The sequence below is a fragment of the Globicephala melas genome, chromosome 3, assembly GCF_963455315.2.
Source record: "Globicephala melas chromosome 3, mGloMel1.2, whole genome shotgun sequence".
In the NCBI taxonomy this organism is placed as follows: Eukaryota; Metazoa; Chordata; class Mammalia; order Artiodactyla; family Delphinidae; genus Globicephala; species Globicephala melas.
The window spans coordinates 165,282,692-165,306,049 of record NC_083316.1 but is presented as its reverse complement, the minus strand read 5'-3'; the positions used below and the strand labels follow the sequence as shown (position 1 = coordinate 165,306,049).

The 23,358-nt window shown below is 54.1% G+C and overlaps 1 protein-coding gene across 1 annotated transcript in view; it reads right to left on the bottom strand.

The window, feature by feature from the left end:
• The window catches only part of FBN3 (fibrillin 3), a 62,762-nt gene that overhangs the window by 2,816 nt on the left and 36,588 nt on the right, over nt 1–23,358 (bottom strand). The window contains exons 43-65 of the mRNA XM_060297217.1: nt 21,803–21,874; nt 19,573–19,698; nt 19,170–19,295; nt 18,592–18,717; nt 18,118–18,234; nt 16,319–16,447; nt 15,701–15,820; nt 14,848–14,973; nt 14,027–14,179; nt 13,817–13,882; nt 13,473–13,598; nt 12,699–12,818; nt 12,454–12,576; nt 11,500–11,634; nt 11,215–11,340; nt 10,073–10,279; nt 9,408–9,533; nt 8,727–8,849; nt 8,434–8,550; nt 3,703–3,831; nt 3,495–3,614; nt 1,601–1,835; nt 673–820 (exon numbers count right to left, since the gene is read on the bottom strand). Of these exons, the coding sequence (XP_060153200.1) occupies nt 673–820; nt 1,601–1,835; nt 3,495–3,614; nt 3,703–3,831; nt 8,434–8,550; nt 8,727–8,849; nt 9,408–9,533; nt 10,073–10,279; nt 11,215–11,340; nt 11,500–11,634; nt 12,454–12,576; nt 12,699–12,818; nt 13,473–13,598; nt 13,817–13,882; nt 14,027–14,179; nt 14,848–14,973; nt 15,701–15,820; nt 16,319–16,447; nt 18,118–18,234; nt 18,592–18,717; nt 19,170–19,295; nt 19,573–19,698; nt 21,803–21,874 (2,996 nt within the window). The remainder of the gene's footprint in view (nt 1–672; nt 821–1,600; nt 1,836–3,494; nt 3,615–3,702; nt 3,832–8,433; nt 8,551–8,726; nt 8,850–9,407; nt 9,534–10,072; nt 10,280–11,214; nt 11,341–11,499; nt 11,635–12,453; nt 12,577–12,698; nt 12,819–13,472; nt 13,599–13,816; nt 13,883–14,026; nt 14,180–14,847; nt 14,974–15,700; nt 15,821–16,318; nt 16,448–18,117; nt 18,235–18,591; nt 18,718–19,169; nt 19,296–19,572; nt 19,699–21,802; nt 21,875–23,358) is intronic.

Genomic DNA, 23,358 nt, shown 5'->3' with positions numbered 1-23,358 from the left:
GGACAAGCAAGCTGAATTTGTGACAAAACTGCCCTCCCTGCACAACCTGGTGGGGTCAGGGTCATAGCTGGAGTGGTCCCAGGGGACAGAGGGACTAAACCACAGGGCTGCTCTGCTGTTCTTGAGAGCATGGCGGGTGGGGTCGGGGAGAGACAAGGTGGGCTCAGGAGGCCTGAGCATAGCTCCAGGAGCATTGTGGGTGCAGGAAAGAGGTGCAGAGGGTCTGAAGAAAGGGGATGATGGAAGCGGTTAAGCTAGCTGCTCTGAGCGCTATTGGTGCTAAATCCAGAGGGGCTCTGAGGGAGGGCTCTGCCAGCCAGGAGGTGACAGGTGACAAGTTCCAGGGTGCAGGCAGGGTTGGGGGGCCCAAGGCATTTTTCTTGCATGCATTGAAGCTCCATGGAAGGGATCCACGGGAAGCATCACACCCAGGGCCTGTGTGGGAGGTGCCTGACTTCTCATCTGGAGCAAGGTGGGGTGCTTGGGGGCCTGTGTCCCCCAGAGAGCCCCCAAGGGGAATCCTCAGGCTGAGGAACTACACGAAGACCCAGAAAGGCACCATGACTTAGGGGACAAGCTGTGACCTGGAGCCTGGTCCTCTTACCCATGGCCGGTTCCCTGGCTGTCCCTGCCACTCACTGTGCCCCATGCCCAGTGCATTCCCCATGGCACCTGATAGTCCCCACGGGGGCTGCGCCGTGGCCGGTCACGAGGGGGCTGGCTGTTGATCTTGCATTCATAGCAGGCTTCAGGTGAGAGCAGCTCCTCATCTGGGGCATCCTGAGGTCCAGGGCTGAAGCCCAGGCCAGAGACACAGTGCCTGAGCCAGGACAGGGGTGGGAAAGTGTTCAGGGCAGGCTGATGGGACCTCTCCTACCATCCTCCCACCCCCTACACTCCATTTGGAGCCACTCTGCCCGTGGGGGCAACTACGAGTGTACCAAGGTGCCAGTGCGGATTTGCACGTGCCTACACGTGTGTGTGTGCATCCCTTGGCTTTCCTGGGTGTAGGTGTGAACCTGCATGCGTGCAGGGGTGTAGGATATACCTGAGTGTACCCAGGGGCGTATGCGTGTATGAGCCTGCGTGCACCCTGGATGCTGACGTGTGCTTGCACGCATGTGCACTTTGGGATATATGAATGAGGGTGCCCGGGCATGCTGGCACAGGTGTGAGCCTCACACACACTCACATGTATTACAGGGAGGCGTGCATCCTGCACTAAGCACATACAGGACAATTACTCCACGTGGGGTGTGAGCTTGTGTCTGCACAGGTACAGCTGCCACGGGGCCTCTGCACCCATTTCTCTTTTTTGTTTTGTTTTTGTTTTTGTTGGTTTCTGTTTTGGCCATGCAGTGTGTGTAGCATGTGGGATCTTAGTTCCCCAACCAGGATCAAACCCACGGCCCCTGCAGTGGGAGCGCAGAGTCTTAACCACTGGACCACCGGGGAAGTCCCCTGCATCCATTTCTCCATGCACACGTATGTACGTGAACGTGTGCACAGGCCCGTGTGTGTGTGTGTGTGTGTGTGTGTGTGTGCGTGCGCGCACTCCCAGGGTTCGGGTGTCTGTGTCCACCCCGCTCAAGCCCCTCACCCTTGCCCAGCCCGGAAGTAGCCTCGGGGGCAGCCGCACAGGAAGCCACCGGGGGTGTTGGCACAGCTGTAGCTACAGGGGCCGCCCCGCCCCGCACACTCATCCACGTCCTGGCAGCCCCCGAGGGCCTGGTTGAAGTCAAAGCCGGAGGGGCAGACGCAGCGGAAGCCGCCCAGCATGTTGTGGCAGGAGGCGCTGCCGCAGGCCGCGGGTGACAGGACACACTCGTTCTTGTCTGTAGAGGGGGAGGGGGAGGACGGGGGGAGGGGCAGGGGACAGCCTTCGCATCTCCAGATCCCTCCACATGCCTCCCTCCCATGCCCACGTGGCAACTCTAGTTCCTCCTTCAGAGCCCAAGGCCAACGTCAAAACCTCCATCAAGCTCCCAGTGAGCCTCTGGACTAGGTCTGCTGTCCTCTACACTCCTTTATCAGCCCCCCAGCACCCCCCGCCATCCTGTAATTCTGCTTTAAAGCATTGCTCAAAACTTCCCAGGAATGTTAAACGGTGGGATGGTCTAGAACAAGGTTTCCCCACCTCGGCACTATCCTCGTTAGGGGCCGTTTCATTCTCTGTGATGGCGGCCGTCCTGCACACCGCAGGGCGTTGAGCAGCATCCCTGGTGTCCACCCACTAAATTCCAGGAGCACCCAGTGCCCAGTTGTGACCATCAAAAATATCTCCAAGAGGGCTTCCCTGGTGGCGCAGTGGTTGAGAGTCCGCCTGCCGATGCAGGGGACACGGGTTCGTGCCCCGATCCGGGAGGATCCCACATGCCGCGGAGCGGCTGGGCCCGTGAGCCATGGCCGCTGAGCCTGCGCGTCTGCAGCCTGTGCTCCGCAACGGGAGAGGCCACAACAGTGAGAGGCCCGCGTACCACAAAAAAAAAAAGAAAAAAAAATATCTCCAAGACACTTCAAACGGTGCCCAGTTGAGAACCACTGGCCTAATTAACCCCTGTCTCCCCCGGAAGACTGGACAATGGGAGGGCAGGGATGGAATCTGATCTCAGCTCACTTCTGTATCCATGGGTCCTGGGCAAACCATCGCCGAAGGAATGAATGAGTAACTAATGTGGAGCAGGCTGAGAAAGAGGGCTTGGCAGCAGAGGCAATGGTCTGCGGGGTTCCCAGGGGACAAATGCTGAGGGACAGAGGAAAAGACAGAGAACTTAGCTGAGGACCCACCAGGAGGGGCAGGAGGACGAGCGGGAGAGAAGGCAGTGCCGAGGCAGTGGGAGGGAGGGGAAAGCCGAGTCACAGAGGCTGTGGGTGGAGAGTCCAGGAGGGGCAGGCAGTGGTGCCCAGAGCAGAGGAGGTGGAAGGCGAAATCTGAGGAAAGGTGATGGAGAGGATGCAGGAGAGTGGTCCCTACATGGGTACAGAGTGAAAGCCCGACTGCAGAGGAGGAACGAAGAGAGGTGGTGAGGACGAGGCTGTCATTGGGAGGCCCCGGAGCAGCAAACAGAAGGGTGCAGTGGGCAAGGTCGGAGGGAAGGCAGAAGGCTAGTTCCCCAAACCAAGGGCGTCTGCAACAGCTATGACAAAAGATGCAGCATGCATGCACCCACTTCCGTTGCCACATCCATGGCAGACGTCACTAATCAATCCCAGCACTCCTTTCCCAGTGATCACAGATACTATCTCAGAATCTCCACTGAGCCCTCCAGACCATCACTCCCTAAGAAACGGCCACCACTTTGCCAGGCTGACTCTGCAGACCCTTAACTCCCCAGCCTGCCCAGCAGCAGGGAACTAACTACCTTCCAGACCAGGCCATCGGCCTTGAGGTACTTGTGCTTATCACAACATCCTGCCATGGGGGTGGTTCCCAGTTGCCCACTTTGGACAGATTCTGGTGGGGGGTCGGCTTCCTCCCAGCCCCCACTACTCACCCACACACTGGCCCCACTGGGAGTGTGGGGTGAAGCCCTGGGGGCAGCCACAGCGGTAACCCCCCAGCTCGTTCTGGCAGCCGTGCTGGCAGCGATGAGGCCCGTCACATTCATCCACATCTGTGAGATGTCGAGAGGACAGAAGGCTTGCCAGGCAGCCCTCAGGACCACCCCCAAGGCCTAGACCCCACCCAAAGCCCGGTTCTACCTTTGCAGCCATGGCCTGAGCTGTCCAGGGTGAAGCCTTGATAGCACTCACAGCTGAAGCTTCCTGGGGCATTGTGGCAGTGTCCACGGGTGCCACACGGGCCAGGCTGGGCCAAGCACTCGTCATTGTCTGCAGAGGACATAGAACGGGCAGGGCCACCTGCTGGTTAGGGGGTTCATGTCAGGCACCACGATACCAGGCCTACCACCTGATCAACTGTTCCAGGCAAATCTTTTACACACACACACACACACACACACACACAGACACACACAGACACAGACAGACACACACACACACACACACACACACACACACACACACATTTTTTGGCTGCACCATGCAGCTTGTGGGATCTTAGTTCCCAGACCAGGGATCGAACACACAGCCCCGGCATTGGAAGTGAGGAGTCTCAACCACTGGACAGCCAGGGAAGTCCCCCAGGCAAATCTTAACCTCTCTGGGCCTCAGTTTCCCTCTCTGTGAAAGGAGATCCATAACAGTTCCCACTTCACAGAACTGTCACAAACACTTAAGAGCACGCACATATAGGACTTTGAATCTCATCTCTACCACCTCAGTGCTGTGTGACGTAGGGCAACCGACTTACTCTCTCTGTGCCTCAGTTTTGTCAGCTGTAGCATGGAGATGATAATATCTACCTCATTGTGTTTTGTGAGAATTAAATTAACCTAATCACATGAAGCACTGGGACAGTGCTCAACCTAAGAGTAAAAGATTAACAAAACCCCTTGTCCTTCTCTGTGGGAAAATGACCCGGGGTAACTGTTGCACTCTGTCCTCATGGAAACCTGACAATTGTGGGATGTCAGCCAGAGTTATGGATTGAATGTGTGTGTCCCCCCTGCCCCACCCCCAATGCCACCACTGCCAAATTCCCAAAACCCTAACCCCCAGAGTGATGGTATGAGGAGGCGAGACCTTTGGGAGGTGATTAGGGTTAGAAGAGGTCATGAGGGTGGGGCCCTCCTGATGGGATTGGTGCCCTTATAAGAAGAGACACCAAAGACCTTTACTCTTGTTCTCTCCCTACCACATGAGGACACAGGAGGAAGGTGGCCGTATGCAAGCCAGGAAGAGGCCCTCATCAGAACCTGACCCTGTTAGCATGTTAATCTTGGACCTAGAGCCTCCAGACTGTGAGCAATGTCTGTTTTGTAAGCCACCCAGTCTATGATATTTTGTCATGGCAGCCTGAGCTAAGACAGGCCTGGTTATCAGGCAACATTGCTATGGTGGTCATGGTCCATGGTGGTAAATTGCATTGGGATTGGGGTCATGGAGAATGAACCCTACATTTCTAGGGGGAACCCTAATTTAGGCTTCCTTGACCATGGAGATTTTTTTTTAAGTTTTAAAATTTTATTTTATTGAAGTATAGTTGATTTACGATGTTGTGTTAGTTTCTGGTGTACAAAAGTGATTCAGTTATACATAAATATATTCTTTTCCATTATGGTTTATTGAGTGATATTGAATATATCAATACTTCACTACGCTATACAGTAGGACCTTGTTGTTTATCCATTCTACATATAATAGTTTGTATCTGCTAGTCCCAAACTCCCACTCCATCCCTCCCCTCCCCCTTGGCAACCACAGGTCTGTTCTCTATGTCTGTGAGTTCATTTCTGTTTTGTAAATAAGTTCATTTGTGTTCTATTTTAGAGTCCACATATAAGTGATATCATATGGTATTTGTCTTTGTCTGACTTACTTCACTTAGTATGGTAATCTCTTGGTCCATCCATGTTGCTGCAAATAGCATTATTTCATACTTTTTTATGACTGAGTAGTATTCCACTGTATATATACCACATCTTCTTCTTCTTTTTTTTTTTTTATGGTATGCGGGCCTCTCACCGTTGTGGCCTTTCCCGTTGTGGAGCACAGGCTCCGGACGCGCAGGCTCAGCGGCCATGGCTCACGGGCCCAGCCGCTCCGCGGCATGTGGGATCCTCCCGGACCGGGTCACGAACCCGTGTCCCCTGCATCGGCAGGCGGACTCTCAACCACTGCGCCACCAGGGAAGCCCACATCTTCTTTATTGAGTGTGGAGATTCTTGACACCAGGCACAGCCCTGTGGGAACCTGGAATCTCTCTTGGGTACAAGAGGCATTGGGACATGGGGCTTCTAAGCCCCTGTGTGCACACGCATACAGCTGCACACACACAAATGCCATAGTAAGTGTGCTCACCTTAAGAAGGAGGGAAAATAACTTGACTGTACAGAAAAAGGAGAAATGCCAGTCATTTCGTGGCTAGGAATGCTCACTCCTCCCACAGATATGCACACGGCTCACTCCTTCACCTCCTTCAAATCTTTCCCCTTTCAGTGAGGCTTGCCATTTTTCCTGCAGCCCACCTAGCAATTCCACTTCTGGGTGTATTTATCCAAAGAAAATGAAAACACTAACTTGAAAAGGTACCTGCACCCCTATGTTCACTGCAGCATTATTCAGAATAGCCAAGACCTGGGAACAATCTAAGTACCCAAACATGGACGAATAAAGAAAATGTGTTATATACGTACAGTGGAATATTATTCAGCTATAAAAAAGAAGGCGATCCTGCCACTTGTGATAACATGGTTGGACCTTGTGGGTATTTTGCTAAGAGGAAATCAGTCAGACAGAGAAAGACAAATGCCGTGTGATCCCACTTATATGTGGAATCTAAAAACAAAACAAGAAAGCCAAGCTCACGGATACAGAGAACAGACATGTGGTTGCCAGAGGAGGGTCTGGGAGGTGATTGCAAGGGAAGAAGGTGGTCAAAGGTACAAACTTCCAGTTATAAAATAAATAAGTCATGGGATGTAATGTACAGCATGGTGACTGCGGTTAATAATACTGCATTGAGGGCTTCCCTGGTGGCGCAGTGGTTAAGAATCCGCCTGCCAATGCAGGGGACACTGGGTTCGAGCCCTGGTCTGGGAAGACCCCACATGCCACGGAGCAACTAAGCCCGTGCACCACAACCACTGAGCCTGAGCTCTAGAGCCCAGGAGCCACAACTACTGAGCCCGCATGCCACAACTACTGAAGCTGGCGCGCCTAGAGCCTGTGCTCCACAAAAGAGAAGCCGCCACAGTGAGAAGCCCGTGCACCGCAACAACGAGTAGCCCCTGCTCGCTGCAACTAGAGAAAGCCTGTGCACAGCAAGGAAGACCCAATACAGCCATAAATAAATAAATAAATAATACTGCATTGAATGAGATAATGCCATTTGCAGCAATATGGATGGACCTAGAGATTATCATACTAAGCAAAGTAAGTCAGAGAATGACAGATATTATATGATATCACTTATATGTGGAATCTAAAAAGATGATACAAATGAACTCATTTACAAAACAGAAATAGACTCACAGACTTAGAAAACTAATTTATGGTTACCAAAGGGGAAAGGTGAGGGGGAGGGATGAATTAGGAGTTTGGGATTAACATATACACACACAAAAATAGATAATCAATGAAGACCTACTGTATAGCACAGGGAACTCCACTCAATATTCTGTAATAACCCTATATGGGAAAAGAATCTGAAAAAGAATAAGTATGTGTCTATGTATTCCTGATTCACTTTGCTGTACACCTGAAACTAACACAACATTGTAAATCAACTATACCCCAATATAAAATAAAAATTAAATTAAAAAATCTGTTAATGAAAAAAAAATAATACTGTACTGTATGTTTCAAAGTTGCTAAGAGAGTATATATTAAGTGTTCTCATCACAAGAAAAAAATTTTGTAACTATGTGATGATGGATGTTAACTAGACTTACTGTGGTGATCACTTCGCAATATACATAAATATCGAGTCATTATGTTGTACACCTAAAAGTAATATGTTACACGTCAATTATATCTCACTTAAAAAATAGAATTATATTGTAGCCCTCCTGATTGCCTTCCCCTGCTTTCTACTTTTTCTTTCTTTCATGTCCCACATCACCTTCTAACACGCTACAGTGGTAAGCTGTTATGTTTGTTTCTAGTCATTGCCTGGCAGAAGGGATGGTTCATGAGGCAGCAAGCTTGACCCTTGTGTTCAATTGCTGTGCCCTCAGGGTCTAGAACAGGACGAGGCAAACTGCTTCCGTAAAGGGCCAGGTAGGAAATATTTTTTACTCTGTTGCAATTACTTGGCTCTGCTGTCAATACGTAAATGAATGGGCATGGCTGTGTGCCAATAAAACTTTATTGACAAAAGCAAGCAGGGGGCCGGGCTTGACCTGGGGGCTGGAGTCTGCTGAGCTCTGGTCTAGAGCACTGCCTGGTAGGTGTTGGCTGAGTGGATTCGTGGGAGCCTGAAAGAAGCCACCCGTGTCTAGGTTCAGCCCTTGGGGGAGGTCTAGTTCTCCCAGGTCACAAGACACTAAGAAGTGACAGTTGGATTGCGTCACCCCCTTGGCTTTTGGGGGCACCCTGGGGAGGCCCTCTGCAGAGAGACTCGGCAGGTCAAGGGTGAGGGTAGGTGTCCTGGGCCAAGGTCAGAGAGACTCCTGAGGGTGGTCTCCCAGGTCCCTAAGGCAAGGAAGGAGACTGACGTCCCAGTTGCCACCAGGGCGTAAGCAGCGACAGAGCAAGGGCTTTGTTCTAATCACCCCTGTGTCCCTGATGTCTGGCACACACTGTGCATTTGCCACTTATTTGGTGAAGGCTGGGGCCAAGCACCAGCTGCGAGGGCCGAAGGGGACTCACCAAAGCAGGCCTGGTGGCGCTGGGTGAAGCCAGGGGGACAGCGGCAGGTGAAGGCACCGATGGTGTTGACGCAGAAGAACTGGCAGTTGTGCTGCCTGGAGGAGCACTCATCCACGTCTGCAGCACACAGGGTCCCAGCGGGCTCAGGGCAGGGCCCGCCGGGACTTGGGGCTTCCCAGGGGAGACACCCTGGAGACGGCACCCGACCCCATGCAGTGGGAGGGTGTGAGATGCCCCTGTGGGGGACAGGGACAGAGCCCCATGGTGCATAGGTGGGGAGAGAGGGACGTCACCTCTGCAGATCCTGCCATTCTCCTCCAGCAGGTAGCCTCGGGGGCAGGCGCACAGGAAGCTGCCCTTGGTGTTTTTGCAGAGGAAGGGACATGGCGTGGGGACCTGGCTGCACTCGTCCACATCTAGAGGGGACGCAGCACTCAGGAGGGTCAGTCAGACATTCCTGGGGGCTCAGGGGCTGGGGTCCCCACCCCCACCCTGCTGAGGCCTCCTTCCCGGACCCCAGCTATTCAGAATCTGTGGGCTTACACAAGGAACTGTTTTTTTGTTTGTTTGTTTGTTTTCTGTAAAAAGCCAGAGAGTAAATACATTTGGCTTGGCGGACCAGACAGTCTCAATCCCAGCCACTCAACCCTGCCTCTGTAGCAGGAAAACAGCCACAGAGGGTAAGGAAACAAATAGGCGTGGCCGTGTGCCAATAAAACTTTATTAACAAAAATAAGCGGAGGGCTGGACTCAGCCCTTGGGCAGGAATTTGCCGACCCTGACTTAGATGAACACCTGCTGCACAACGTGACTGAAAAACTTAGGATGCACCAGATAACAGGAGGAAAGTGGTCCACATGGGCTGGGGGTGGAGGGAAGAAACAAGGATGCTTTGCCTCTGGTCTCGGTTTTCTCACGGGGGTGTGTGCCAGGCGCTGCACAGAGAGGCTCATGGGGTGGGGCAGGGGGCTCACCCACGCAGGCTGTGGCAGTGGTGTCAGGCGCGTACCCAGACCGGCAGTGGCAGCGGAAGGAGCCAAGGTTATTGATGCACTCGCCATGGGGGCACAGGTGAGCGAGCACGCGGCACTCATCCACGTCTGAGGACAAGCAGGGCTCGGCTGGGGCCGTCCCCCCTGGGTCACCAGGGCATGCCGCCTCCCTTGGGCCCACCAGCCCTCTCCCGGGAGGCAAGGCCAGCCTCTGCTTCCCCTCCCGGCACCCCAGAGCTGGCGGCCTGGCCCCCGTGGACCCCACCCTGAGGCGAATGAAACTCCTTCCGCTGGACGCTGAGAATCCCCGTGGTGGGGACACACCCACACCACAGCCTCATCAGCGACACCTTCTCAGGGCACCCCGTCCACATACATGGAAGCAGAGATGGACGCATAAGCATTGCACACCAGTCATGCGCTCACTAATGAGCCTGCACACACAGAACAAAGGACACACGCACACACGCTGGCTCACACACCTGCTCCCCTATCCCACCCAAGTTCACGCACACACGCAGAGCGACCAACAGGCTCTGGTTCACGCTGGTCCACACACCTGCCAGCACAGAGATGCACACACTGGCTCACGTACTCTAACACTGGCTGGAGCACAGACACACAATCATGAACAGATCGCCACCCACCTCGGCCGTCGGCGGTGTAGCCCGAGCCGTGGGGGCACAGCTCCTTGTGGGCGGCAGTGCTGGGCAGGGGACAGAGCTCGCAGTGGGGGCCCCAGCCGCGGCCACCCCCGCAACAGCACTCGGCCCTGGTGACCGCCTCGCCGCCACTGGACTGAGCCTGGCACGTGGCCTGCAGCACCTCGGAGAAGCAGGGCCCTTGCCGGGTGTCTGGAAAGAACGGGTGGGGATGGTGGGTGGGAGGAACGAGCTGTCTGGGTGCCCCTTCCCCGTGGCGTCCAGCGGTGTTGAGAGTCTACACGTGGGCTCCCAGCATCTCCGGCGCATCCGTGCCCGTGCACGGGGTGGCATCTTGCAAGCTGTGGCCGCTCAGTGCTGTTAAATGCCCTCTCGGGGCTGGGGCTGGGCTGTGGCGGAAGCTGCAGACCCCAAACCAGAGAGGTACCCCTGGGCTGCAGAGGATGGCTTCCTGAGGTCAGAGGGCAGCATCCCTCTGGCCGCAGAGAGAACAAGGGACAACGTGGAGGCAAAAGGTGGTGGCGTCCAGGAGAGACAGTAGGGACAGAGCGAGGGGCAGCATCCAGGGGAGTGGGGGGGAGGCCGCTGGGTCAGCCAGGAGGCTGGCTTGGGGTCTGGGTGGGAGGCAGGGCATCGCTGAGACGAGGCTTGGGGAGCAAAGATGCTGAGCTGAACCTGGGGTGCATGGGGGATGGGGGTGTCCAGGAGACAGCTGGATACACACGCTTGATCTGAAGCTGCGGGGTGGACACTGTGCTCGGGGTCGGGGGAGAGTAAAAAGGGAGAAGAGTGGCAAGGACTGTGGGGACAGGGACAGAGAAGTCTCCGGGACAGACGGTACCACTGGGTCACCCTCCAGGTTTAGCCCTTAGGAAGTGGTGAACCTGGGGAGGGCCGGTTCCTGGGTGTGATGATGGACAGGGCAGGGGGGAGATGCTCTAATCTTCCAGGGGGTTTGACTGAAGGGACAAAGGGAAGCTGGGGGCGTGCGGTGGACACGTGTGTCTGGATTGGCTCAGTGACCCCCTCGGTGGCCCTGGCCCCGTCCCCGCCTTGGGGAGCTCCCAGGTGGCGGTGCCACATGCTGGGTGGCTATGTCCCCCGTACCTGGGTCTGGCCACACTCACCGTGGCACTCAGTGAAGTCAGGGCTGGGCTGGAAGCCCTCGTCACAATCACAGCGGAAGCTGCCTGCGGTGTTGACGCAGCGGCCATTGGCACAGAGGCTGGGCTGGGCATGGCATTCATCGTCATCTGAGGCGGGAGGGATGCGGCAGGCCGGGGGGGAGGCCAGAGTCCCTCGAGCTGGCCTCCACCTCCAGGGTCAAAGTCTGCCCACCCACACCCTCTGGCTTTGAACTCTCCCATCCGTCGGGGGCAGGGAGACCCTGCATGCCTGAAGCCCTCCTGTACCTGTGCAGCCCTCCCCAGAGCCCAGCTGGGGCCGCATGCCCGGGGGGCAGATGCAGGTGAAGGTGCCGATGAGGTTCTTGCACATCATGCCCCGGGTGTGGCAGTCCTGCTTGCCGTCTGCACACTCGTCCACATCTGCGGGCAACCCCAGACCAATGGCGGTGAAGACCAGACACACCATGGACCAGCTCCGGGATGTGAGGACCTGGACCCCACCCCCCAGTGGCCTCGGTGGGCCAGAGTGAGGTCCTTGAAGCACTGCCAGGCGCCCGTTCCTCCCCCGACCGTCCCAGACCTCCTGGGAAGCCAAGGGGGGCGGTCACAACTGCCCCCAGCACCCCCATTCCTTGCTTACATCAGGGTCTGTGAATCTGTCTGGCCTGCACTGTGGTCCCTGGAACACTGACTCTGAAATAGCCCTTGAGGGACCAAGTCACAGGCCAGGGTTTCTACCCTCGACACTGGACATTTGGGACTAGAAAATTCTTTGTGGTGGGAGCCTCTTCTGCACACCGTAGGATATTGAATAGCACCCCTGGCCACTCGATGCCTGTAGCACCCACCCACCCACCCAACTGTGACAATAAAAAATGTCTCCAGACATTGCCACATGTCCCTGGGTCAGGGGCACAATTGCTGTCCCCACTGTGCTAGCCCACTCAGAGCATGTCCAGCCGCAACTGGAGACGCCTCGAAAGCCACACTCACTGTTCTGTTAGATTGGGGAGCCAAGGAGATGCGAGCACCCCCTTTCATAACTATAAAAGCAGAACCACTGCTCACAAAAGAGCACCCATTGCACCCTCACTCGCCTCAGCTCTCCCCTCACTTTATCACTTATCGCTCATTCCCACCCTTGGAGGCAGAGGTCTTATGTCTCCATTTTCTCTCGGGACCGAGGCATGGGGAGCCCCAGGGCCCTACCCATAGCCCGCCTGCCCATACGTGTCCTACCTCGGCACATGGCCCCATCCTCTCGCAGGGCATAGCCAGACGGGCAGGTACACACATAGGAACCCTCAGTGTTGTGGCAGCGGAAGGCGCAGAGCAGGGGATTCAGGGAGCACTCGTCAATGTCTGGGGAGGTCAGTGGAGGTGCCGGCTGGGTGGGGTCTGCCTGCAGGACCCCCTGTCCCTCTCTCAGGCCAGCCCCCCTCACCCCTATCACACAGCCCAGGTCTGGGCAGGCAGGGTCGTACCCTCACAGGTCATCATGGGACCAGGCTCAAAGCCATCAGCACAGGCACATTCGAAGCCTCCAATGATATTGGTGCAGGTGCCTTCCCCGCAGGGGTGTCCGACAGAGCACTCGTCTGTGTCTGGGGTGGGGGTAAGGGGGTGGTCAGAGCCTGCAGAGGGCTCCCACCCTTGACATGATCCTGTCTGCCTCCTGCTGACTTCCTACAGAGTGGATAGGGCCAGATCTGCTGCACCTTTAGGCTGGACGGGGGCTTCCCTGGTGGCGCAGCGGTTGAGAGTCTGCCTGCCGATGCAGGGGACGCGGGTTCGTGCCCCGCTCCGGGAGGATCCCACATGCCGCGGAGCGGCTGGGCCTGTGAGCCATGGCTGCTGGGCCTGCGCGTCCGGAGCCTGTGCTCCGCAACGGGAGAGGCCACAACAGTGAGAGGCCCGCGTACCGCAAAAAAAACCAAAAACAAAAACAAAAAACAAAATGCGTAATAGACTGGACGCGGGGCAGGCATGCAGTATGTGTTCAATGAATAAATGAATAAGTGAATAAGTAAATAAGTGAGTGAATGAACGAGTGAAGAGCAAGTAAATGAATGAAAAGTGTGCAAATGCGTGAATGAATAAGTAAATGAATAAATGAATGAGTGAATAAACAGCAAGGAGCACGAGTGGGTGGGGGAGAGTGACAGTGGCTGAGCAGCAGGGTGCTGCCTTGGGTGGTGTCTGCCCTCCCTGGCTCCTTCCTTCCCTGGGAAGCAGGCTGGGGCGTGCTGGTCACTCACCCACGCAGCTGACACCTGTGAAGTCCAGGCTGTAGCCAAAAGGACACTCGCAGCGGAAAGAGCCATCAGTGTTGACACAAAGGCCGTTAGCACAGACGCCAGGGTTCTCCGCACACTCGTTCACGTCTGCAGGTAGCGGAGGTTGCAGGCACGGCATCTGTCATGCCCTGGCCACAATCAGGGTCTCTTCCTTCCCTCCAGGGGGGTGGGGTCCAGGGCTACCCATGGGACGAGGAGGGAGCCTGAGACTTGGGAACCAGGGTAGAGCCCAGACAGGGCTGGGCGGGAAAAGAGGAGACTGCGGTGCCCCAGGGGGGCTCTTAGCACGTGGGCGAGGGGCTCACCTTCCCGAGAATCATCTGGGCCTGGGACTGCCCCGTGGCCAAAGGGGCACAGCTCCTGAAAGGCGGCTGGACACCGAGAGGGGAAGGGAGGTGAGGGCCTGGGGCCACGTGCAGCCCCCAGGATGCCCCTGTGTGTAGGGAAGGCTGAAGGAGAGCAGATGGGGGCAGGCAGGCAGGGTCAGGGGAGACTGGATGGGGGTGGGCGCTCACCACTGCCCTCCTGAGGACACAGCTCGCAGGGGTCATTCCAGCCCTCGCCGGGCCTCTGGCTGCAACAGCACCGGGTCTTGGTGGTGTTGAAAGCTTTGGGTACCGAGCACTTTCCAGCCTCGAAATGGGTGAAGCAGAAACTCTGCCGTGTGTCTGTGGGGTGATTCCCCAGAGAAAAGCTAGGAGGGCTAGCCACCCCAGTCCTCATGAATAGGGTGGTCCTGACCCTACCAGCGACCAATCAGAATGCTCCAGAATCACTCCATGGTGATTGGTTCAGGGACGGACATGTGACCCACACTGGGCCAATGAGGGTCAGTCCTGGGGTTTTTGCTGAAAATCTGAGAATCCCTTCCAGCAACACCCCACATTCACATCTGTGGGGGTCATCTCAGGCTGGGAGAATGGTCAAACCTAGCCATGTTATTCTTGGATCAGAACTCCTTTCCTGGAGAGGCAAAGTGACTCATTCCAGAAAGCCAGAGGACCCAGATTTCAGACTCCAAATCCTCATTACTGACTCCCAGTCCTTAGCCCTGGAACACTACCGGCCTGAGATGTCCTTACAGATAGGCTGGGGTTTGGTTCACCACTGGCCCCCATAACAACAAATACTTGTTGAGTTGCCCTGCCCTCTGCCTTGCTGCCCTAACCTGGGAGAGAAGAGGCCAGCTCAGCCTGGGTGAGGCTAGCCCACACTGGACCAGGCTCCTGGAGATACATACAAGAAACTGCAGCCCCCTTTCTGGGTGACCCAGCTCTTCCTCACCCCACCTCCCACCTCTTCCCTAACCCTGTGTGCTCCCTGGCCCCAGACTCACCAAAGCAACGGTGCCCGTTGTCAGACAGGACAAAGCCAGGCGAACAGAGGCACTGGAAGCTCCCGGGGCTGTTGGTACAGGTGCCAAAGAGGCAGAGGTTGGGCTCTTCCAAGCATTCGTTGATGTCTGGAGGGGCAGGGACATGAGGTGGGTGGGGTGCAGCAGGCCCTCCACTGGGGTGGGCGGCCTCGGCTGCTGGGAGGGGCAGATGGAGTGGGGGGCCCAGGCAGGGAGGGTCCAGGGACTGACGCAGGGTGGGGTCCCCAGGGCTCAGGATTAGCGGAAGCACCAGGTGGGCAGTGTGTGTGTGTGGGGTCTTTCCTAGAAGGTGTCTCCAGGGTAGGGGTCATGGTCTGGAAAAGTTCATCTTTAGAGAGTAAATTTATACAGAGCTAACTAAGTAAGACTAGATAAAATTAGCCTACAGTGGAAGAAGTTAGCTTGCGTTGTACTAGGCTAGCCCATCTGCTAAGCCCAGGCTGGCCCACATTAGCCCAGACTGTACAAGCCTAGTCCAAGTGGATGAGTGGACCAGAGGTGTTCAGGCCAGACTGGTCCTTGACCACCACTCATCAAGCGAGAAGTTCCATGTCTGGTGCAGTGAGACCCACACCCATGCCCATTTTATAGGATTCACGAGGAAGCCTGGGGGCCCCAGAGAGAGAGCGCCCTGAGCCAAGAGAGCATCCTAATAACAGTAACAGTATATGGAGCTGTATGGGGTGCTGTGCTAACTGCATCTCTTCACTCACCACCACCCCAGCTGGCATTCCCATTTTACAGATGGGGGAAGAACAGAGGCCCGGAGGTACCTCCCTGGCTCCAGAGCTGGGAGGTGAGGCCAGACACTCACCGACACAGTGGTCACTCTGAACCTGGAAGCCGGGGGGACAGATGCAGCGGAAGGAGCCCTCAAGGTTCTGGCAAGTGCCTGGCAGGCAGGTTCCCGCGAGGCTGAGACACTCGTTGGCGTCTGGGGAGAGGAGGAGGAGGGGTCCCAGCAACAGCTGGTGGCAGGGGCTTGCCTGGGGCTAGGACCGGCACCTATGGTCACTGCATGATGGCCAAGGCCCCCAGACAAGCCTTTCTGGATCCAGAGGAAGGGCTGATACTCAGGAAAACAGGGACATCTGGAGAAGAATATTCTCGGTCTTGATGGGGGTTATAGGTGGAGCCAGGGGAAGGGGAAGCAAAGTTCCTAATCTCAAGCCACTCACACACCCCTTTCATGGTTTTCATGGCATCCATTCAATACCTCTATTATACCATACTTCATAAAACTTAGAGCTTCAAGACAGCCTCACCCTAAATCACAAACCCTGTGAAAACATGGGTGTGATGTGCTGGTTTTATACCTTAAAATAAATGCATGCTTATGAAATGGAACCATGCTCACTTGGAAGTACAAACTGAAGGTAAACTTAGAGTAGGGGCAGGCTGAGATGGCTTCCAGCACCATGGTGAGACTCACCTATGCAGTTCTTCCCATCACTTGTGAGCTCAAAGCCATCCTGGCAGAGGCAGTGGAAGGAGCCTGCTGTGTTGAGGCACTGGCCAAATCGGCACACCTGCCCCACGATGGTGGTGCATTCATCCATATCTGCAGATGGAAGATGGGCCACTGGGGTCACCCACATAGCCTAGGGCTCTGAGCCTCCCTTGCTCTTCTGTTCACAGAGTTGAGTTGATGGCAATGACTTCAATTTACTGAGCACTTATATACCAGCTGTATATTAACCCTCCAACTATCCTATAAAGCAGACACCAATATTCTCTAACATGAGCATCTTAAGGGTATGAATTTGCCTGTACATACTACCTTAGCTGCATCCCACCAATTTTGTTGTGTTTTCGTTTTCATTTAATTCAAAATGTTTTCTAATTTTCTTTATGATTTGTTCCTTTTTCTATGGATTCTTTGGGAGTGTATTATTTAACTTCCAAACATTTGGGGATTTTCTGGATATCTTTCTGTGACTGATTTCTAGTTTAATTCACTTACATTCCAAGGACCTATCTTGTGTAACCTCAATTTTTAAAATTTTGTTGTTTACCTTATGGCCCAGAATATGGTCTTTCCTGGTGAAGGTCCATGTGCACCTGAGAAGAATGTATGTTCTGGGATGTTCTATAAATATCACTCAGGTCTAGGTGGTTCACATGATTGTTCAGGTGTTCTATATTCTTACCGATCTTCTACTTGTTCCCTCTATTATTGAGGAAGGAGTGTTAAAGCCTCAAACTGTAATTATGAATTTGTCTATTTCTTTTTCAGTTCTATCAATGTTTACTTCATGTGTTTTGAAGCTCTATTGCTAGCTGCATATGCATTTATGATTGTTATGTCTTCTCAGAGAAATGACCCTTTAATCAATATATATTGACTCTCTTTATTTCTGGTAATATTCCTTGTTCAGAAGTCAATCTGGGGGCTTCCCTGGTGGTGCAGTGGTTGAGAATCCACCTGCCAATGCAGGGGACACAGGTTCGAGCCCTGGTCCGGGAAGATCCCACATGCCACGGAGCAACTAAGCCCGTACGCCACAACTAATGAGCCTGCGCTTTAGAGCCTGCGAGCCACAACTGCTGACCCTGCATGCCACAACTACTGAAGCCCACGCACCTAGAGCCCATGCTCCGCGACAAGAGAAGCCACCGCAATGAGAAGCCCACACACCGCAACGAAGAGTAGCCCCTGCTCGCTGCAACTAAAATAAAAGCCCGCAAGCAGCAACGAAGACCCAACACAGCCATAAATAAATAAACAAAAAATTAAATAAATTTATAAAAAAAAAGAAGTCAATTTGGCCTGATATTAAGATAGGTAGGTACTACTATTAATCTTCTTTTTACAGAGAAGGAAACGGAAGCACAGAAAGGTAAACGACTTGCCTAGGGTCACACAGCTGGCAGATGGCAAAGCTGGGATTTGAACTCACACCACCTGACCTTGGAATCCACTTTCAACCACTGCACTGAACTGCCAGCATCACACCACCCACGTCTTGTCTTCACTGTTCACTTTTCTCTCTGTACTGTCCATCTCCTTCTTATCGACCTGAGTGTAAGCTCTAGTGAGGGACCCTTGGTACTTGACAATTGAAGGGGTTTGGAGAACTTTACGGTTAACTAGTTTTCAATCCCCTGAGGTTGTTTTCCTGAAGGTATCCCTGGGGCGAGATCCTGCATTTCAGAGGGGTGTCCTCAAGCCAAGGACCCACTTTTCAGTGGGGGTGCACTGAGGCTTGCCCACCAGCCTGGGCAGCTCACCCACGCAATGTCCGTTGTGTGTCGCCACAAAGCCAGGGAAGCAGAGGCAGCTGTAGGAGCCGACGATATTCTTGCAGGTCCCATTTCCGCATGGCTGCTGGTCACACTCGTCGACGTCTGCCAGAGCAAAGCCCCTGATCCCCGCCCAGCTCACCCAGGGCATCGGGCAGCTTGGGCAGTGAGGGCCTGGCTGGACCCAGCCCCCCTCTCCTGTACTTCACCCTGCCCAGGTGGATGGGAAGTGATGGCTGGGATATATCCCTATTTATCACTTCCATTCTATAGATGGGAAAACTGAGGTGCAGGGAGGTGAATAAGTCAGTTACCCAAGGTCTTAGGTGCCAGGGCTCACAGCTGTGAGTCTGTGAATCAGGATGGGCAGAAGCACCACCCCCACCCCAGGGGAGGTGTAGACCCATGGCCCCTCGCCCTTGGCAGCCTGGCCTAAGAGGAAGGAGCAGAGGGCGCTCTCACCCATGCACAGGGTCTGGTCTGCTGAAGCCCGGAAGCCACGGTGACACAGGCACATGTAGCTATCAGCTGTGTCCACACAGTCGCCATGGCTACAGACGTTTGGGATCTCCCGACACTCATTCCGTCCTGAGGGAGGGCAGGGAGTGTGGTGCCCCACAGAGTCCCCACCCCACAGTGTGTTGCAAGCCATCACACGTGGCAGTGGGAGAGCCCGACCGCCTACCCATTCTAGCTGCTGTCCCAGGGGAAATGCTTCACCTCCCATTTCACCCTCACGACTCCCGTTAACAGATGCTCTCAGCACCCCCACCCCAAAGTACAGCCAAGGAGGGAATTCCCGGGCAGTCCACAGCTTATAACTCCACGCTTCCACTGCAGTGGGGCACGGGTTCGATCCCTGGTCAGGGAACTAAGATCCTGCAAGCCGAGCGGCACAGCCACCACCCGCCCCAAAAAAAAGTACAGCCAAGGAACAAAGCCCGGACAGAGCCGTGTCCTACCCAAGTCACAGCGGGAGGCAGAGTCTGGCTTTGTCCTACACCCCACTCCCTCACCTCCCTACTAGGGTCCCCACTTACCCACACAAGCACCCCCTGGCGACAGCTTGTACCCTCGGGCGCACTTGCAGCGGTAGCTGCCGGGGATGTTGATGCAGTTGGCATTCTGCTGGCAGGGGCTCTCCCCGCTGGCACACTCGTCCACATCTGGGGAGTACAGCCAGCGGGGCGGGGTTGAAAGTGACGCTTCCCTGCAGAATCAAACCCTAAACCCAGCCCTCCCCCCCCACACTTCAGAGCAGGTGGTCCCTCCAGAACCACATTGAGCGGGGTGATGTGGGATGGAGCCCCTCGGAAAGGCGTTAGCCCCATACACAGAGGGGGAAACTGAGGCTCACGGGGTTTAAGAGACTTGCCCAGAGAGCACAGGCTGGGAGGGGGAACCAGCAACCCACCCGGGGCTGGGGAGGCAGGGGGGCGGCACCTTCGCAGACCAGCAGCACCCTGTTGTAGCTGAAGCCCGTGGGGCACTCGCAGCGGAAGCTCCCAATCTGGTTGATGCAGACGCCACTGGCACAGATGGCAGGGATCTCCCCACACTCGTCGATGTCTGGGGAGGGCGCCAGCCGTCAGGAGCAGCTCAGCTCCCGGCAACGTCTGGGGACCCTGACCTAAGAGATCATGCAGTCTAGGAGAAGATGTGTCCCCCAACCAGCACACACTTGAAAAATCCTGCAGTGGCCAAACTATATCTGCTCACACCGGAAAGAAATCAGGATGTGGGAGGGAAGGCAGGGGGAGAGAGCCTCTTTCTCAACAAAAATGCACATTTGCTGTGACCCAGCAAGCCTGCTTTGTGGGGTCTCCGGGAACGAGGCAGTCCCGTGTGTGAGCAGGAGGCTGCACGGGAGGACCTGTGGTGACGTTTAGCGAGAAACTGGAAACATCACCGGAGGAATGGATGACAAAATGTGGTCCCTCCCTACAAGGGAATACGATTCATCCTGAAAAAGGGGTGAAACACTGACACTCACTACAACGTGGAAGAACCTTGAAAACATGATGCTCAGTGAGAGAAGCCAGTCCCCAAAGGACAAATACCGTACGATTCCATTTATATGAAACGTCCAGAACAGGCAAATCCAAAGAGATGGAAAGCGGAATAGTGGTTGCCAGGGGTTGGGGGAAGGCAGAACAGGGAATGGCTGCTCATGGGGACAGGGTTTCTTTTTGTGTGATGAAATGTTCAAACTTCAATTGAAGTGATGGGGCACAACTCTGTGAATATACGAAAACCCACTGAACTGTGCGCTTTTGATGGGTGAAATGAATTATATCTCAATAAAGCTGCTGTTTATATAAAAGAACCTGGAATCTGCCTATGTGTCCATCCATGGGGGACTGACTTATGACCTGGGATGTGTCCATGTATGGAATACTACAAAGCAGGGCAAAGAGGGAGGCAGTGCTGCGTGTAGTAACCTGGCTGGTTCTTCACGACTCTTTGCTGGGTGAGAAAAATAAGTTGCAGACAAGACATAAGAAAGCACAGAATTTATGTCCAACTCCCCAGAAAACAATGCCATACATTTTCAAAGGCGGATCTCTATGTGTGTTTAAATGCATGAAGAAAGAACTAGAAAGAGGGCTTCCCTGGTGGCGCAGTGGTTGAGAGTCCGCCTGCCGATGCAGGGGACGCGGGTTCGTGCCCCGGTCTGGGAGGATCCCGCGTGCTGCGGAGCGGCTGGGCCCGTGGGCCATGGCTGCTGGGCCTGCGCGTCCGGAGCCTGTGCTCCGCAACAGGAGAGGCCACAGCAGTGAGAGGCCCGCGTACCACAAAAAAAAAAAAAAAAAGAACTAGAAAGAAATACTCCAGGTGTAAAGCATGAATTATAAATCAATAAATCTATTGTTCATATAAAAGAACCTGGAATCAGCCTGTATCCATCCATGGGAGACTGAGTTATGACCTTGGGAGAGTATGAAGGAGACTTAGATTTGAGGGGGTGACTGGAGGGGGAGTTGCTCTTATCTGCTCTGTTCCAATTGTTGAAAATAAGGAGAATACAACGGTGGAATGAAAACAACTGAAAATAGGTTCATCAATGAAACACCGCACAGCTGAAATTTGGCATTCAGGTATTGAATTGCACAAAACCTCATTTAACTTAAAAAGGGAGCGTTCTGCTCCACTGCAACACGGATGAACCTTGGGGGCATTATGCCGAGTGAAATAAGACAGACACAAAAGGACAAATACTGTACGAATCTGTTTCTATGAGGTCAGATTTACAGACAGAAAGTAGAATGGGGGTTCCCAGGAGCTGGGGGAGGGGGATGGGAGTCAGTGTTTCATGGGGACAGAGTTGCAGTTTGCGAAGATGGAAAGTTCTGGAGATGCATGGTGGGGATGGTTGCACAACAGTGTGAATGTAATCGATGCCATTGAACTGGACACATAAAAATGGTTAAAATGGTAAATGTTATGTGTATTTTTACAGAAGTTTAAAAAATGAATAAGAATTTAATAAAAATACTCTCATTGCTTTTTTTAAAAAAGGGTCAGGATTCCTGGCCTGGGGAGTTGGAAGAATGAGGGTGTGGGGTAGGGGAGGGTGGAAGGGAAAGAGCTGTGGGGGGAGAGGAAGAGAGGGGGCAGGGCTCTGGGCACAGAGTGACCTGGGGCTACAGACAGGAGGGTGGTGGTCACTCACCGAGGGGCTTCCCTGTGTGGATGTCAATGACGAACCCGGGAACCTGGTTTCCACACAGGATCTGGTAATCCACTGGGCAAAGGAGAATGGGGAAGGCAGGGCGCTGGGGCTGCAGCCTCCCTGGGAGGACACCTCCTCCTCCTCTGATCAGCTTGTCCATCCCTATAGCCCAGTGCTCACCTGGCCCCTGACAACTAGTCCCTCTCCCTCCCTCCACTCTGACCAGTGCTGGGAGGGTTACGGGTGCCATTCGCCTGTGTGGTGTGATCTTCTAACACATAGACATGACCTCCCTCATCTCTTCCCTGCGTGAGTGCCACCAGCTACACCCCACTGTCCTCACTATAAAATGCAGACTCTTCAGTATGGACCTCAAGAACCTTCACCCTCAGTCCCACCTTTCCTCCAACAGCATCTCCTGCCCTCCTGTTATATGATTTCATTCCATGTCTGGATGTGTCCTGCTCTGTCATGCTACCGGAACTTTGCATATGCTGTTCCCTTTGCTGTTCCCTAGCATAGTCCACTTCAACCTTGAGGACTCTGGGCAGCCCACCACTCTGGCCCTGGACAGCTGATGACGCCATCCTTTGGCTCTTCCAGGGCAATTCACTCTCTGACTGTATCCCACTGCTGACACCAAGATGCTGCTTGCCCGACCTAGATTCCCAGGTGGGTGGGTGTCCCTGGACCCACCTGATAGACATGGGCAGGCATTTGGGCAGTGCCACCTTTCCCCAGGTCCCTGCCCTGCTCCTCACTTGCTCTTCTGCCTGTATCATGATGAGAACAGACCAATCTCAGTGGCCCCTATGCCTAGTGTGGACTTCTGTCTCATCATATTCAACCTGCACCTCAGATTCAGGTGCCTAAGATTCAGGTAGGTACCTAACTCCCAGCACATAATCTGTGAGTGACATTTGATCTGTCTTGACAATCTCATGACCAGACTTGGCTGTCTGCAGTTTCCTTCCAGACTGCACAGCTTGGGTCTACCTTATTCTTATTTCCTAGAACCCAGAACAGGGCCCAGCACTCAGAGACAGCCAGTAATGACCCCTTCTCATACCACTACACTGGGTTGAATAATGACCCTCCACCCCCAAAGTTCATGTCCACCCAGACCCTCTGAATGTGACCTTTTTGGGAAATAGGGTCTTTGCAGATACAGTCAAGTGAAAGTCATCCTGGATCAGAGGAGCCCTGATGCAAGGATTGGTGTCCTTATAAGAAATGAAGAGACATGTGGAGACACAGGGAGAAGCCATATGAGTTGAAGGCAGAGATGGAGGAGATGCAGGTACAAGCCAAGCAATACCAAAGAATGCCTGGAACCACCAGAACCTGGACGAAGCAAGTAAGAATTCATCCCTAGATCCTCTGAAGGAAGCGTGACCCTGCCCACACCTTGATTTATGACATCTAGCCTCCAAGACTGTGAGAAAATACGTTTCTGGTGTTCTTTTTTTTTCTTAAGCCACCAAGTTTGTGGTATTTGTTGCCACAACCCTAGGAAACTAATTGTCTTAGTTCAGGCTGCTATAAGGAAATACCAT